Source organism: Salmo trutta, chromosome 26 (assembly GCF_901001165.1).
Source record: "Salmo trutta chromosome 26, fSalTru1.1, whole genome shotgun sequence".
In the NCBI taxonomy this organism is placed as follows: Eukaryota; Metazoa; Chordata; class Actinopteri; order Salmoniformes; family Salmonidae; genus Salmo; species Salmo trutta.
Window position 1 is genome coordinate 20,409,914 of NC_042982.1, and position 16,855 is coordinate 20,426,768.

The window sequence follows — 16,855 nt, forward strand, 5'->3', positions numbered from 1 at the left end:
GCATCAGATGACCTGGCCTCCACAATCTCCTGACCTCAGCCCAATTGAGATGGTTTGGGATGAGTTGGACCGCAGATTGGAGGAAAAGCAGCCAACAAGTACTCAGCATTTGTGGGAAATCCTTCAAGACTGTTGGAAAAGCCTTCCAGGTGGAGCTGGCTGAGAGAATACCAAGAGTGTGCAAAGCTGCCACCAAGGCAAAGGGTGGCTACTTTGAAGAATCTAAAATATTTTGATTGAACACTTTTTGGGTTACTACATGATTCCATATGTGTTATTTCACAGTTTGGATGTCTTCACTGTTATTATACAATGTCGAAAATAGCAAAAAATAAAGAAAAACCCTTGAATGAGTAGGTGTGTCCAAACCTAGGTGTGTCCAAATACATCATACTGTATGTGTCAGTGTGCAAGTCAATGGATTGATTTGTGTGTGTGTGTGTGTGTGTGTTCTTAAATATGCGTATGCTTACTTGTGTCTGTCCACTCCAGTCTATTTGGGTATATGAGTGTGTGTTTGTGTTCCACCCTCCTCTCTCAGCTCAGTGGATGCCATGCCAGCTCCATGACAGAGCCCCCAGGTAGTGTCCTGTACTTTACCAGCAGGGTGGAATGATTGTTCTCCACTTCAACCCAACCTGCCAGACTCTCATTTCACAATCAAAGGGAGGATTTCCTGTCCCTGGGTTGAGAGGGAGGGCAGATGGAGTGAATGTAGTGTCTACTCCAATTTTCCCCTGGTCAGAAGCCCATCATATCGTAACTGCTGTACTGTAGCTACCCTACCATACTACTGGGCTGGGCAGAACCCAGTAAGGGGCACTGGGTTCACAAGAACCAACCCAATAAGGTACTCATTGACCTGAGCTAAGAAATGTGAACTATGCTGACTTACAGTATCAAGTCATTGGTTTCTTATCACTGTCGAGCTGAAACTCAAAGTGTTCTCTAAGAATTTTTTGATCATGGGAGTCTTTTGGAATGCATGTGTTTGTAGGTCAAACCAGAGGCAAAGGAGACTGGCAGAATTCGAACGCAACATGCAACATTTTCAGCGATTTTACTGAGTTACAGTTTATATAAAGATATCAGTCAATATAAATAAATGAATTAGGCTCTAATCAATGGATTTCACATGACTGGGAAGGGGTGCAGCCATGGGTGGGCCTTGGAGGGCATAGGCCCAGCCACTTGGCAGCCAGGCCCATCCACTGGGGAGCCAGACACAGCCAATTAGAATGAGGTTTTTCCCACAAAAGGGCTTTATTACAGACAGAAATACTCCTCAGTTTCAATCAGCTTTCCGGGTGGCTGGTCTCAAACGATCCCGCAGGTGAAGAAGGCGGATGTGGAGGTCCTGGGCTGGTGTGGTTACACGTGGTCTGGGGTTGTGAGGCCGGTTGTACGTACTGCCAAATTCTCTGAAACTATGTTTGAGGCGACTTATGGTAGAGAAATGAACATTCAATTCTCTGGCAACAGCTCTGGTGGACATCCGTGCAGTCAGCATGATAATTGCACGCTCCCTCAAAACTTGAGACATCTGTGTTGTGTGACAAAACTGCACATTTTAGAGTGGCCTTTTATTGTCCCCAGCACAAGGTGCACCTGTGTAATGATCATGCTGTTTAATCTGCTTCTTGATATGCCACACCTGTCAGGTGGATGGATTATCTTGGCAAAGGAGAAATGCTCAATAACAAGGATGTAAACAAACTTGTGCACAAAATTTGAGAGAAATAAGCTTTTAGTGTCTATGGAACATTTCTGGGATCTTTTATTTTCGCTCATGAAACATGGGACCAACACTTTACATGTTGCGTTTATAGTTTTGTTCAGTATAAGAAACCAAGAAGTTACCAGTAACCTGATTTAAATCCCATATGGGTGGTAAAGTCGTTTCTATCTGGTCTTCACTGTGAACATAACATGCAATTTTCTGCATTAGAAATCTATATAGTTTATAAGCCAAACATGGGAGAAACAAATGCACACGATTTCATGGTTTCCCATGAAACGGATCTGCCTTACCTCTGAGGCACTGGAAAAAACATCTTATTTAGTCTACAATGTTGAACCATGTTTTGGCATCCTCCATTAGTCAATAACATTGCTCCGATTGTTTTGAGTTCAAGTTGAATGGGCTCTTTTTGTCCTCGAGACTTAAGCGAACAGATTTAGCTCTATAGGGCGTTTTTGCTCTGTTTAGTTTACAGTTTGAGTATCAGCCAGAGGAATAAGCACTGACATGTTTACCGACCATTAGCTGGCCATGAATTTTAATGAAACCAGACCAAACAAATCCATAACTCGAGAGCCGAATACAACTGAAAACCTCTTTTACAAGCCTGTATGTCTGATGGTCTGTTCATTGAAAACCTATGCAGGCCTATAAGGGCCCGAATTTATTGCAAAGTTGTAAAGCAAAAAAAAAGAATTGTAATGACTGGATGGCAAAGAAATTAGTGATTTAATAGAGCAGAACTTGTTTTCCAATCCAAAGTCGCACTCACACACTTAGCTAATTGCTAGTACTCTCCACCCCTTGTTAAAACCTTAGTGAACCATTACGACTCCTCTCTCGTCTCCAACCTCTGGCTCTGAGAGCTTGCAGAGATCCTTAGGCTAAGCCTGAACAAGTATCTGGGCAGAGGAGTAGACAATGAATATGACGAGTCTCCTCTCCAGTCCAGTTAGCTACCATTAATTTTCCCATTAGACAGCTCTGCAAGCGTTATAATGGCAAAATAAGTTTGTTAATTAACAAATAATATAATTCACTGCCATCACACCCGGTATGTACTTCCAAAAAAGTTCTAAATGTACAAGCAACCGGAAAAATATATTGTCTGGAAAGAATATATTGTTTTGACCAAGTGCGCACATGCCAAATTCACCTCTTCGGAAAGATCACTGTCAAATTGTACCCTATAGTGTCTACTTAATCTATAGTGCCGTCAGAAAGACACAGGCATCCTTCTTAATTCAGTTGCCTGAGAGGAATGAAACCACTCAGGGATTTCACCATGAGGACAATGGTGACTTTAAAACAGTTACAGAGTTTAATGCCTGAGATGGGAGAAAAACTGAGGATGGATCAACAACATTGTAGTTACTCCACAATGGTAACCTAAATGAATGAAAATATTCCAAAACATGCATCCTGTTTGCAATAAGGCACTAAAGTAAAACTGCAAAAATGAATACAAAGCGTTATGTTTGGGGCAAATCCAACACAAGAAATCACCGAGTACCACTCTTCATATTTTAAAGCATGCTAGTGGCTGCATCATGTTATGGGTATGCTTGTCATTGGCAAGGACTAAGGAGGTTTTTTGGGGATAAAAGAACCGGAATAAAGCTAAGTACAGGAAAAATCCTAGAGGAAAACCTGGTTCAGTCTGCTTTCCAACCGACACTGGGAGACAAATTCACCTTTCAGCAGGACAATAACCTAAAACACAAGGCCAAATATAGACTGGAGTTGTTTACCAAGACGACATTGAATGTTCCTAATTGGCCTAGTTACAGTTTTGACTTAAATCAGCTTGAAAATCTATGGCAAGACTTGAAAATGGCTGTCCAGCAATGATCAACAACCAATTTGACAGAGGTTGAAGAATAAAAATACAAAATAATATGCAAATATTATGCAATCCAGGTGCAAAGCTCTTAGAAACTTACCCAGAAAGACTCACAGCTATAATCGCTGCCAAAGGTGATTCTAATATGTATTTACTCAGGGGTGTGAATACTTATGTAAATGAGATATTTCTGTTCTTAATTTCCAATACATTTGCAAAATTGTTGACTTTGTCATTATGGGCTATTGTGTGTAGATGGGTGACCCAAAAAATATATTTGATCCATTTTGAATTCAGGCTGTAACACAACAAATATGGAACAAAGTCAAGGGGTATGAATACTTTCTGAAGGTACAGTATATCACAAAAAAAACAGTTTGTTTGTGAATTAAATTAATTATACAATGAATGATGTAAGGATTACCTTAACTCCCGTTGATTTAGTCAATGTGTAATAACAAATGGATCCTATGAGTATTTCACAGCAATGATCAGACTGGCGTGTTTTCTTCTAATCCCCTTTCCTTGATCATAAGACAAATGATGGCGAGCAATTTAAACCAACTGGAATTGAAAAAATAAACAAAAATGATTGGGCAATATTTTTACTGCAGGCTATGATTAGCGTAACCTTGGGACTTCACTGAGGCACATTTCATTTCTTCCCAGACCATACATAAAATAAACACTTCTACAAATCAGATGCACTGTTGGACATGTCTCCATATTACATTTTGTTGATTAATCAGGGGTTAACAATAACAAATAAAATAAGCATGCCATAAAGCATTTTTTAAACTAAGCAGTTACACATTTCTTTCAGATTCCTCAATACAATGTCATGAGCTATTCCCAAAAGTCTGATCTACTGCTCCGGTTTCCACACTTCAATTAGTGTATTTATCTAAAATCATTCATGTCTCTCATCATTTTATGCACTGATGTTTAACAGTAAAATGCTTTCTAATGACCTTCATTAAATGGTTTGGAGAACTGTCTTAGAATAACATCTTAACATCACTTTCCCACTTTTATGTGAAGAACACTTCAAAATGGATATATAATTAGATATTTCTCTGTCAGTGTTAAATATACAAAACAAAACAAATACGTTTTTGGGGGCAATTTTGTGTTGTTGTTGACTTTGCACATGAGTGCCAAATTACTTTCATGTGGAGATAGCGTTTTGCCACAAGCCGTCAGAGCAGAATTCCATGACAATGTCAGAGTCATTCATCTGGGAAGACTTCCCATAACCTCCATTTAAGACCCTATCGGATTGGAATTACGTGCCTCTGCAAACAAACACTAACAACCGTAAGAATGTATGAATACTTTCTGAAGGCACTGTACTTACATGAAATATTATTGCATTACGTGTAGCGCATGAAACAACAGGTTGATATGACATTCATCCACTGCTGTAAGTGATAAAATGGATACTGTACTGCTGCTGGATCAGCCAACCTGTACATGGAAGTAATGACTGATTTTATCGGAGGCGCCGAAGAGGTGGATTTGGCGCATGCACACTTGGTCAAAAACAATACAGATTCTTTCCAGACAAATCATTTTTTTAGTTGCTTGTCAATTTTTATTTAGAACTTTTTTTGGCGGTACATAACAGTGGTAAATGACGATAGTTGCTCAGCGAAACTCCATATTGGGTGAGGAACAAACATATTTTGACATTATAACGCTTGCAGAAGTGTCTAATGGGAAAAAGAATGGCAGCTAACTGCACTCTTAGAAAAAAACGTGTTATCTAAAACCCTAAAAGGGTTCTTCGGCTGTCCTCATAGGAGAACCAGTATCTGGGCAGAGAAACGAGTATCTGGTTCCAGGTACAACACTTTTGTGTACAATGTAGAACCCTTTACACATAGGATTCTACATGGAACTCAAAATATTTCTACCTGCAACCAAAAGGGTTTCTAGCTGGAACCAAAAAGAGTTATCCTATGGGGACAGCTGAGAACCCTTCTGGAACCATTTTTACTAAGAGTGTGGGCTAGAGAGGAAACGCGTCATATTCATCATCTCTTCCTCTGCCCAGATACTGGTTCAGGCTTAAATAAACTGGGTCTAAATATGTTTGGAGTGTTCCAGAAACCTGACATTTACGGAATTAACACCTTTCATCTGTTTATTCATCACACCATCCATCCCTCCTGTAAATGAAAGTGTGTCTGTGTCTGGTAAAGCTTGTGTGGCCAGCAGCAGGTCCAGGTCACCCTCCCTCTCAGAAGGTTCTCTGTGGCTAGACTAGCTTAATATCAGCCTTCCTATTCTGACTGCAGTGAAAGGCTCAGTCTTAAAGGAGGCGGACATCCTGAGACCAAGATCTACAGAGCAGTGCAGCAGAGCAGATTGGAGCAGACTCCCTCGTTCCTGGTACTAATGATCAACAGCTATCGGACATGTTGCGTCTGGCCTACATTTTGTCACATTTTAGCATTATATTTTCCAGAACATTTAGCGGGAAAAGGGAGGGGGGAGGTGGGTCAAAGAAAGGAAAGCGTGAAAAGAGTACATTATGATGACAGAAGAACTCCCTGCCTCTCTCCCTCTACCTGTCTTCTCTTCCTCCCCTCCCCTCCCCTCCCCCCCGCCCCCCCCCGCCCCGCCCCTCCCCTCCCCCCCCGCCCGCCCCGCCCCTCCCCTCCCCTCCCCTCCCTCCTACAGAACTCAAGGCACCAGCCTTTCTGACACACACATCTGTGGAGCACAGCATAAATGTAAAGTATGCAAAGTAAAATAAACAAACGACGTACAGACAGCACTATTTTAAAAGGAGGCAGAATTCTGATATCATAATCGCCACTAATTTTCAGCCTTCCAATGTCTCTTGGCTGAGACAGAACCTACCTTCCGGGAGGTTGACATAGTGCATGATCTCTCCCCTTCATAGGTTCAAAGAGGCAATGTCCATGAAAAATAAAATAAAAAAGGTTTTGCAACAGCTGCAAATTCCTTCTTCCTTCGTAAGGTTTGAAGATTTTATAGACGTTGTATTGAACATGACAGGAACGTAAACTACGGAATGGCAGTCTGAACTTAACAGAGCAAATTGCGGCTTCATTCCAAATAAACTTACTTCCTCTCTTCTTACACAATCTGTTAAAAGTACAGAGCAAAACTAAGCATGTAATGAATAGTGTGCTTATTGCCTATAATAAGACTAGCAGTTTCAAGGATACACGTTACTTTCAATAACCATCCAAGGTAACTTGAGTTTTTATGTTCAGAAAAGGACATTAATTCATGGGTTATTTACCCAAGATTTACCTTAATTCTGGCAAGTATAAGTACACTATAGGTTGTTACTACAGACTTACAGGGTATGAAGAAAAGTACAAAATGTGTAACTTTCAGTCTTTTCTAAATGTGGACCAGATATTTCAGTTAAGTTCAAACAGGCCCCCACTACTCTCATTTCATAAACTAGGCTAAAATGTAAGTGGGTATGGGACCAGGTGCAAATCTAATAGAACACAGAGGGGTTTCTTTAATGGAAACCTCTCTAATGCAAATTCAGTTGAGTGTGGTGTAGTGCAGGGCAGCCAGCTTGGGCCATTATTGTTATTCTGTTTGTACTAATGACCTTCGAATGACCTTGAATAAAGCCTGTGTGTCTATGTACGCTGATGACTCAACAGTATACACATCAGCTACCACAGTAAACTAAATAACTGACACCCTCAGTTTTAGAATGGGCAACCGGCAATACGCTGGTGATAAATATTAAACGAAAAGCAACGTTTTTGGGACAAATCACTCACTCAACTCTAAACCTCATTTAGATCTATTATTGAATAATATGGTGATTGAACAGGTCGAGGAGACTAAACTGCTGTCTGTAACCCTAGATAACAAGCTGTCATGGTCAAAACATATAGACTCAATGGTTGCTAAAATGGGAAGAGATCTGTCCATGATAAGGTGTTGTTCTACTTTCCTTTCAGTCAAGCAGACAGGTCCTACAGGCCCTAGTTGTTTTGGACTACTGCCCAGTTGTGTGGTCATGTTCGGCAAAGAGGGACATACACTACCGTTCAAAAGTTTGGGGACACTTAGAAATGTCCTTGTTTTCGAAAGAAAAGCACATTTTTTGTTCTTTAAAATAACATCAAATTGATCAGAAGTACAGTGTAGACATTGTTAATGTTTTAAATGACTATTGTAGCTGGAAACGGCAGCTTTTTTATGGAATATCTACATAGGCGTACATTATCAGCAACCATCACTCCTGTGTTCCAATGGCACGTTGTGTTAGCTAATCCAAGTTTATAATTTTAAATGGCTAATTGATCATTAGAAAACCCTTTTGCAATTATGTTAGCACCGCTCAAATCAAATCAAATCAATGTTTATTTGTCACATGCGCTGAATGCAACAGGTGAAATGCTTACTTACAGGCTCTAACCAATACTGCAAAAAAGGTATTAGGTGAACAATAGGTAATAGCTGAAAAATGAAGGCTATTCCATGCGAGAAATTGGCCAGCATCCCGGAGTCACCTCTTCACTGTTGACGTTGAGACTGGTGTTTTGCGGGTACTTTTTAATGAAGCTGCCAGTTGAGGAGTTGTGAGGTGTCTTTCTCAAACTAGGCACTCTAATGTACTTATCCTCTTGCTCAGTTGTGCACCGGGGCCTCCCACTCCTCTTTCAATTCTGGTTAGAGACAGTTTGCGCTGTTCTGTGAAGGGAGTAGTACACAGCGTTGTACGAGATCTTCAGTTTCTTGGCAATTTCTTGCATGGAATAGCCTTCATTTCTCAGAACAAGGATAGACTGACGAGTTTCAGAAGAAAGTCCTTTGTTTCTGGCCAATTTGAGCCTGTAATCGAACCCACAAATGCTGATGCTCCAGATACTCAACTAGTCTAAAGAAGGCCAGTTTTATTGCTTCTTTAATCAGAACAACCGTTTTCAGCTGTGCTAACATAATTGCAAAAGGGTTTTCTAATGATCAATTAGCCATTTAAATTATAAACTTGGATTAGCTAACACAACATACCATTGGAACACAGGAGTGATGGTTGCTGATAATGGGCCTGTGTACGCCTATGTAGATATTCCATAAAAAATCTGCCGTTTCCAGCTACATTAGTCATTTACAACATTAACAATGTCTACACTGTATTTCTGATCAATTTGATGTTATTTTAAAGGACAAAAAATTGCTTTTCTTTCAAAAACAAGGACATTTCTAAGTGACCCTAAACTTTTGAACGGTAGTGTAGGTAAATTGCAGTTGGTCCAGAACAGAGCAGCACTTAGATGTACACGGAGGGCAAATGTCAGTAACATGCATGTCGATCTCTCCTGGCTCAAAGTTGAGGAGAGATTGACTGCATCAATATTGGTCTTTGTGCGAGGTGTTGATGTGTTGAAGGTACCGGACTGTCTGTTCAAGCAGTTAGCACACAGTTCGGACACTCATCGGTACCACACAAGACATGCAATCACAGTCCCCAGGTCCAGAACAGAGGCTGAGAAACGCATAGTATTAAATAGAGCGATGACTACATTAAACTCTCCGCCACCCCAGGTAACTCAAGCTAGCAAAAAAAACAGATTAAAAATCAGATAAAAGTACACTGTTATGGCAAAATGGTAACTGTGAAGAGACACAGACATTTTTATATATTTTGAATTGTAATTTGCACTGTATTATCTATTGTCTTATGTAGGCGGGTGGCCTTGCACAAGCCTTTGTTTCTGTGAGCCGGAATGGATCATAAGGCAGGAGACATCGGAGTATTATGTAGTATTATTTAGTGTTACGCATGTTATGTATTTTATTTGTTGTTTTGTTTCCAGTTTGGAGCCCAGGAAGAGTAGCTGTTGCCTTGGCAGCCGTTATTAATTGGGGATCCCAATAAAATACTAAATACAATTGATTCCATTGCAAAAGGCATGCTCAATCAAGCCCAGCTAAGGTATTGTAAATGATTTGGAATACTATTTGAACCCAGGTTTGGGGGCCAGGCCTGCTACTCACTGTGCCGTTCAGTCTGGTCAGAATGAATCATCTGGGTTAACTAAGTATGCTTCTTTGTTGAGCATTTAGCACCAGTTGCCCGCAGACCAAACATCTCCAGGGAGATTTTTGTGTGGTTGACATTTACCCACAACTGAAACCATGGGCATAAACAAACCATGTAACAATGCTTGTTCCCTCACCATGGTAAGGACTTATGGGCAGTGGAATGTTGTAGTATTTTTTCCCGAAGATTTCATGTCAAGTCTTTACGATCAACCTGTGACATTACAGTAGTGAGCATGTTAAAGCTTAAATAGTATAACGTCAGACATACATTTGTAAGTGGGTTGCATTAAACAGCCCATCTGTGTTACATACTGTAGACACACATAATAAAAGTGTGTGTTGCGTACAGAACAGTCAGGGAGCTACAGTACAGCCTGGACATTTCCAGTGCTCTCCTTTTGAAATATGCGTCTATTAAACCAACTCATCCATCCCAAATCTGGTTTGGTTTCTACAACACTCGTAGTTGCAAAAATCGTGATGCTCAGAATCTATAACCAGTGTGTAAGTAATCACTCCATGCTACATGTTCTGTAAGCGCTTGTTTGGATAAGCGATTTCCCAGCCACAATATCCTGTTCTAAAATGGCTCCGGGAGAGAGAGTGCAGTAGTGAGAGAGCATGTTTTAATAGAAAACTGCCAAAGATGGAGAGAATGTCAGGGCTGTTAACAGTCCTGCCAGTGAGTGTGTGAGAGTAATGAATAAACACAGCAGAATGAGAGTCTTATCTCCAGTAGCGGCCCCAGGGTGCTCCTGCCAGCGACCCAGGAGCCCCTGCTCACTCCAGTGCTGAAAAGGGTCATGGAGCAACAATGTACACACGGCCTGGTTCTCAGAGTGCAACTCAAGACCAGGGTTGCGCAAAGGTACCGGTAATTTACCAAAGGTACCGGTAATTTACCAAAGGTACCGGTAATTTACCAAAGGTACCCGAACATTCAGTCATTTTGGTAATTAACATATGATGTATGGCAATCTATTGTAACTTTGGTAATTTATACTTGAACATTTTTGCATTTTTTTCCCCATATTGTACATGAGTAGTAACACTTAGCCTAATGAATTAAAAAAACATCTAATCAACAATTGACTATTTTCACAACTTCCACCAGTTTGGTGCCAAAACATTAACAACAAAGACAAATTGACATAGTAAAATAAGTAAATAAAATATATAAAGGATATTTCATGCTGAACTCTTATATTAAACACCAATGGTATTCACTAAGTTGATATTTAGGAGAATGTTTTACAGCTTTGTTATTCTATTAAAAAAAATCATCTTATTTTATAATTGTATATATTTGATGTGTGAAAAGGCAACACAGAGGGCCAGAGATAATTACAGACACCTGTGATAATCTGAAGTACCCAAAAGGGCCACTAGATGACTTGTGACCAATTACATAAAATCCTTGAAAGATACAAAATGTCTGGTAATTTACTGGTAGACTTAGAAAGTTACCAGTAATATACCCTCCCTTTGCAACCCTACTCAAGTCCCAATCAAGGTATAATGCAGATGGTGTATCCATTCCTCTAAAGAGTGCAAAACGTCATTTTTTTCTGTTAATAGTTTTAAGTGGATTCAGTCGTTTCAGTTTTGAAGAAGATGTGATCCGATCATATTACTTTTAAGTCTTCCCCTAAGTAGGTTCCCCATGGCACTGAGCAGTAGCCCCTCTGCCAACGGGCCACGAGACACCAGGGTGTCAATTTAATCCTGTTATCCCTTCCTGGCATACAAAGGGATTAAGTCCAGAAAGGTGATTCGCTCACAAACACACGTCTCCAATAAAGAACCAGAGAGCTGCTGCAAAGCTCAACAAAGTAGAGCAGAGTCGAGATAATCAGATTGAGAATCTACCAACCCAACCAGTGGTGAAGCAGGGGCAACACAACACAGCAAGCCAGGGCAATTCATCACCAGTCTGCCCGACCGACAGGCGAGGTGTGCCATTCGATCTGCCATGATTTCATTCACCTTCAACTGCGGCCAGGAGAGTGTCATTGACGGAGAGAACTAATGGATTACAATCCTCTGAAGTCCTGAAGGCCTGAGCGTCAATGCCAAAAGAGGCAAACTGGCTTCCAGGGCATCCAGGCAGCACTGCATGCAGAACAAAACTAACCGGCTCAGGCTTTTAATTCTATTGAGACTGGCTGGAAGGAAATGAACAGAGTCGATGGAACTTTTGTTATTTTTTATCCTCTGCAGGCCTCTGCATGCTTGTCAGGGTTATGTCGTTAACAGTGTTTGTCATAAAACAGAAACTAATGACTCTGGCACGGTTTTTGAAATCCGTCATTGAATGGAGTTGTCTGGACTAAAGTAACATAGTACACTGAGGTGTGAAATGAAACACTGACATCTGATACCCTTCTTGGAAATTTAACATGTAAAAGAGTGAACAAACTCTGATTACATTACTTTGTGTGACTAAGTACAGAAAATAAAAGTACGGGTGAGAGAAGAGTTTGTCGAAGGCCAGGATAGTTATTATTCCCAGAGGGGATTGGCAGTAGGATTGGAAGCTGACAGAATGTTTGGTCTTTCCTTCACAAGCCTCATACTATCCAGAAACTTCAAGGTAAACATAGGATGGGAGTGGATACCACAGGAATCACCATTAATGAAAAGATAATTAGCTAATTTACATCAAACAGAATGTGCTCAGAGCAGGCAGTCTTACAGAGAGATCTTTATTCAACTGTAGTCTCTGCATTCAATTTAGTCAGACTAGGGTCTGCATCCCAAATGGAACCCTATGCCCTTTATAGTTCCCTACTTTTGACAAGGGCCCAAAAGTAATGCACTATGTAGGAATTAGGGTGCCATTTGGGACTGTGTCTTTGAGGAAGAGGCCACTTAACCCCAGCTGTCCTTCTCAGATTTATTTTGATCAGAATAACATCCCATCCTCAATCTATCTGTCTGACAGATGGTGTTTGTTTATGGGAATGTTAAAAAAAATCTTGAAGTAAGACAGAGCAGCAGTCTGCCACAGTACAGTACCTGCTCAGGGATACCAGACAGAGTTATACCGACAAGCTGCATATTTATTAACCAACTCCTTCCCTGACTTTCCCTCATGCGTCATAACTCATTCACACTCGCAAGAAAACACTCTCCAATCCCATTCTCATGATAACTGTCCAAAGTATGAGCAAGCAGAGGGTTTTTTCGGTGCCGAACCCTCTTAAAAAGGTGATTGGGTGTTAATGGGGTTTGCATTACTTTCAGATAATTGACACTTATTTGGAACGAGCTAGAGGGTGGTTTCTTAACCTTCCACTCACAGACGGAGACAGATGGAGCTGGTTTCAGCACCCCAAAACAACTTTGATAGGGATGGATTTTATATTAACTGAAAATCAAAGTTTGGCTCCTAAGCCAATATTGATATTCGCTGGCTCCTCCGTCTGTACGCTGTACATTCTGCCTGAGCTGAGCTGCTGCCCTCGAAAGCTGAACGGAGCTCTGTTTGTTTCGGATGAGGCAATTGGCTCACCAGTTTAGGTCAGTGCAAAGAAGAGTTTGAAGAAAACTGCTGTGAGGGCAAAAAGGAAAACACAATATTAGATGAGTAAATATCTTATCTAAGAGATCCGCTTTCAAATATCACAGGTGCTTAACAGGCGAATGGGGTTTCTATTGACATGCAAGTTAACGTGCTATCCAATAAAGTCTAATAAAGAGGAGATAGGTTTTCACGTTACTTTGTGGTTTTTCCAACCTATGTATCAAGCATCATAAACGCTTATGTTTGTGTCAAAATTAGATGAATTTGTCATAAAGTGGTTATAACAGGTGTCTGACATGTCACATTACTGATGCATTACTGTATGTAGAGTTTATGATGCATCACCTCAATTAAGTTTGACCATATACTCCCATCACACTCATTAACGTTGCACATCCAGCCACCGATTAAGATACAGTTAAATATAAGACTATATAAGGGCAAAATATTCCAGTCATGGGTTTTAAAATGGACTGTAGCTCCACCATCTATAACTCCATCTGACACAGTTTAGAGAGAATAATAGCTTGGACTCAGACACTAAAAGCTGGGGAACAGAAGATGCATTCATTATTTTGGGGAAAATAAATACATCTTTAAAAGTGCTGTGGAACAGAAGAATCACACACGCTCAGATCCACACCACCGTTCACATGGGAATTCATTATTGGTCAATTCTACATGACGCACTGTGGCTGATGGGGAAGAGGGACCAGCTGGAGTCATGCATTGCACACTGACATGCTGTAGTACTGTATGGGACTGGGCTTTACATTACACTAGCTAGCTACACAGACAACTCCCCTCCGGGGCCTGACGGAAACCGTTTACCGTTTTACAACCAAACGGAAGCAAACAGAGCAAAATGAGAGTTTCTATTGGACAAATTCAGTTAGATCCCTCCCCGTTTCGTTCCGTTTGCTTCTGTTTTGCTACAGAATCGGCGTAATGAATATGCCCCTGATTTCACTCACACTCAAAAACACTGAAACCTGTTGGAAACTGTCCTCTCTAGAAACCAAACATACATCATTTTGTACTAAGCCTGGTCCAAAACCTGGACAATATTAGCCACAACTACAAGAATACAAAGCACATGCTAATATGGAGCATATTACCATTGTGTTTTTAATTATAACCGAGACAGTGAGCGGTGCATCTGTAATGCAATGGAACAGAATGTTGTTATCTTGAACTTTAAGTGCAATGGAAAGTTGTGGTTTTTAAAGTCTTGTTGCTAACCTTTGACACTTGTACAGACAGTCAGATAGAATAAAGACTACTGAATCGTCATACTGTAAGTGTCACGTCCTGACCATAGAAAGCTGTTATTTTCTATGGTAGAGTAGGTCAGGGCGTGAGAGGCGGGTTTTCTAGTTTAGTTTTTCTATGTTGTCATGTTCTAGTTTTGTATTTCTATGTTGGGTTTTGTTTGGGATGATCTCCAATTAGAGGCAGCTGGTCATTGTTGTCTCTAATTGGAGATCATACTTAAGTAGGTGTTTTTACCACCTGGGTTGGTGGGAGATTCTGTCACGGTTGTCGTAGAAAGGAGCGGACCAAAGTGCAGCGTGTGTGTCGTTCCACATTTTATTTACACTGTGAAACTATGCAATACATAAACTAAAGAACAAAACAACAAACTGTGACGCAGAGGTGAAACATACACTACTCAAAAACAATCTCCCACAAACCCAGGTGGGAAAAACACCTACTTAAGTATGATCTCCAATTAGAGACAACGATGACCAGCTGCCTCTAATTGGAGATCATCCCAAACAAAACCCAACATAGAAATACGAAACTAGAACATGACAACATAGAAAAACTAAACTAGAAAACCCCCCTGTCACACCCTGACCTACTCTACCATAGAAAATAACAGCTTTCTATGGTCAGGACGTGACAGTAAGTGCAGCTTTCAAAAGTAATATTCAGTTAGAATTATGGTATATATTTTAGATGCAAACATTTTAAGGGTATTTGAGAGAGAAAGAAATTGCTTTTATATGGAGAAAAGGTTTTGCATAGGATTTGTGAGAATTATGCCCAGAAATTAGTTATCTGAATTGCTTTCTAGACAGGTCTTCTTTAGCAGGAATTGTAGACAAAATAAACAAAGACAGGATCAGTATATATCAATGCATGCATGACAAATATACCATACACTTTATGAAATAGGCAGAACTGCACACAACAAATAGGTTGGAGTGATTAAAGTGTCTGTGTAACAACTGAGAAGCGCAAAGAGAAACACAGAGACTGACCTGCACCTGTTCTAAAAGACCTGCACCCTAAGCCTGCTATCTAGGTAGCAGAGGTCATGGCTGAGTTCACCTTGGCACACACCTACCTCCTTGAAGTGAGGGCTGAATCAGAGCTAGGTAGAAGAATCCATGAAGGAGTGATAGAACCTTTCTGTTAGCCATCTCGCTCCACAATGCACCACCCCTCTCCCGATCGGCTGTTTTTATTCTCCTCAAGCTAATTACCAATAACCAGAGGTCTTTACGTACAGAAGAAAGAAAAAATTTGGAAAAAACAAGTGAAAAAAGAGAAAAGATATGGGACACTACGTAATTAAGAGAGGGCAAAGACTTTCGGTTCAATGGATCACTTCGTTTTTTCCCTCCCCTATGTCTGGTGTTCCTGTTTTTATTCTAGTGAATCCTGCCAACAGAGCAAGCTCTGCTGCCAGAGAGAGAGGGAAGAGAAAGAGAGAGGGAAGGAGAGCGAGAGGGAGAGACAGAAGGAGAGACCCCCTCCTTCCCACCCCCCTCATGTCTGCCAGACATTTGCATGGATTCAGAGAAGACTTATCTTTTAAAGTACACAGTGAGAGAGACAGAAAGAGAGAGAGACAGGGAGAAAGAGAACGGGAGAGACTGAGGAAGAGAAAGAGAGCGAGAGTAAACCAGTGAAGAAATCTTGGGAAATGACCTGTTTTCCATGACTGTTCCTTTCAGTAAAAGAGTAGTGAGTTTTCAGCAACACAACATTGCTTCGTGAGTTTTTTTTTCTGCAGGTTCAGTGGTGTACCAATGACCCTCAATCCTTTCAGACAGAGGGAACAACTATCAAAGAGTTTAGACCTCAATTCAATAACAAACTTGCACCAAATATCAAGGCAGAAATGTAACAGAGACAGCAGGCAGTCTGCAGAGGCTAGAAATAGAATCGCAGCGTGCCCGCCGGGCCAAGTGTGAAGCGCGGTTCTAGAAGGGCAGTGACAACACTGTCAGTGTCACAGATAGAGAGATGGTAGTCAGAGAAATGCCTTCTAACAAACATCAGACTGTTGTTCTGAATAGCCTAACAGCTAGGCCGGCCGGGTCAACAGCGTAAATGTTTAAACATACACATACAGTTACATCTCCAACTGTGACCCCCTATGGAGAAATGGAGCTTGAAGCAGCCCATTCCGATTCACAACCTTGGCATAGTTTGACAATCTACTGTCCTGAGTTACCCTGCCAGGATAAGGACAGACCTCTGAGCTATTAATCAGCTTGAGAGGCATTCCGATGACGTTTTCAGGACAGCCCCTACCTATGGGTTCTCAATGGAAGCAGAGAGACTGCTGGGTAGGTATCGCCTACTCCCTGTTGCTGCCCCTGGATCTCAGAAAGCATTCTGCTCATGGCCAAAATTCCTCTTTTATGAGAGTTTCCAAAGTCAGCATATTGTA

At 40.9% G+C, this 16,855-nt stretch overlaps 1 protein-coding gene across 20 annotated transcripts in view; it reads right to left on the reverse strand.

The window, feature by feature from the left end:
• The window catches only part of LOC115163361 (elastin), a 94,898-nt gene extending 79,002 nt beyond the window's left edge, over positions 1-15,896 (reverse strand). For 7 of the 20 annotated variants that reach the window (XM_029715183.1, XM_029715179.1, XM_029715170.1 and 4 more), the window contains exon 1: positions 15,521-15,894. In XM_029715183.1, the coding sequence (XP_029571043.1) occupies positions 15,521-15,596 (76 nt within the window). In that variant the 5' untranslated portion in view covers positions 15,597-15,894. Of the gene's footprint in view, positions 1-15,520 lie in introns of all 20 variants that reach the window. The other 13 variants (XM_029715172.1, XM_029715181.1, XM_029715171.1 and 10 more) reach the window with 7 other exon arrangements.
• Between the last annotated feature and the right edge of the window lie 959 nt (positions 15,897-16,855).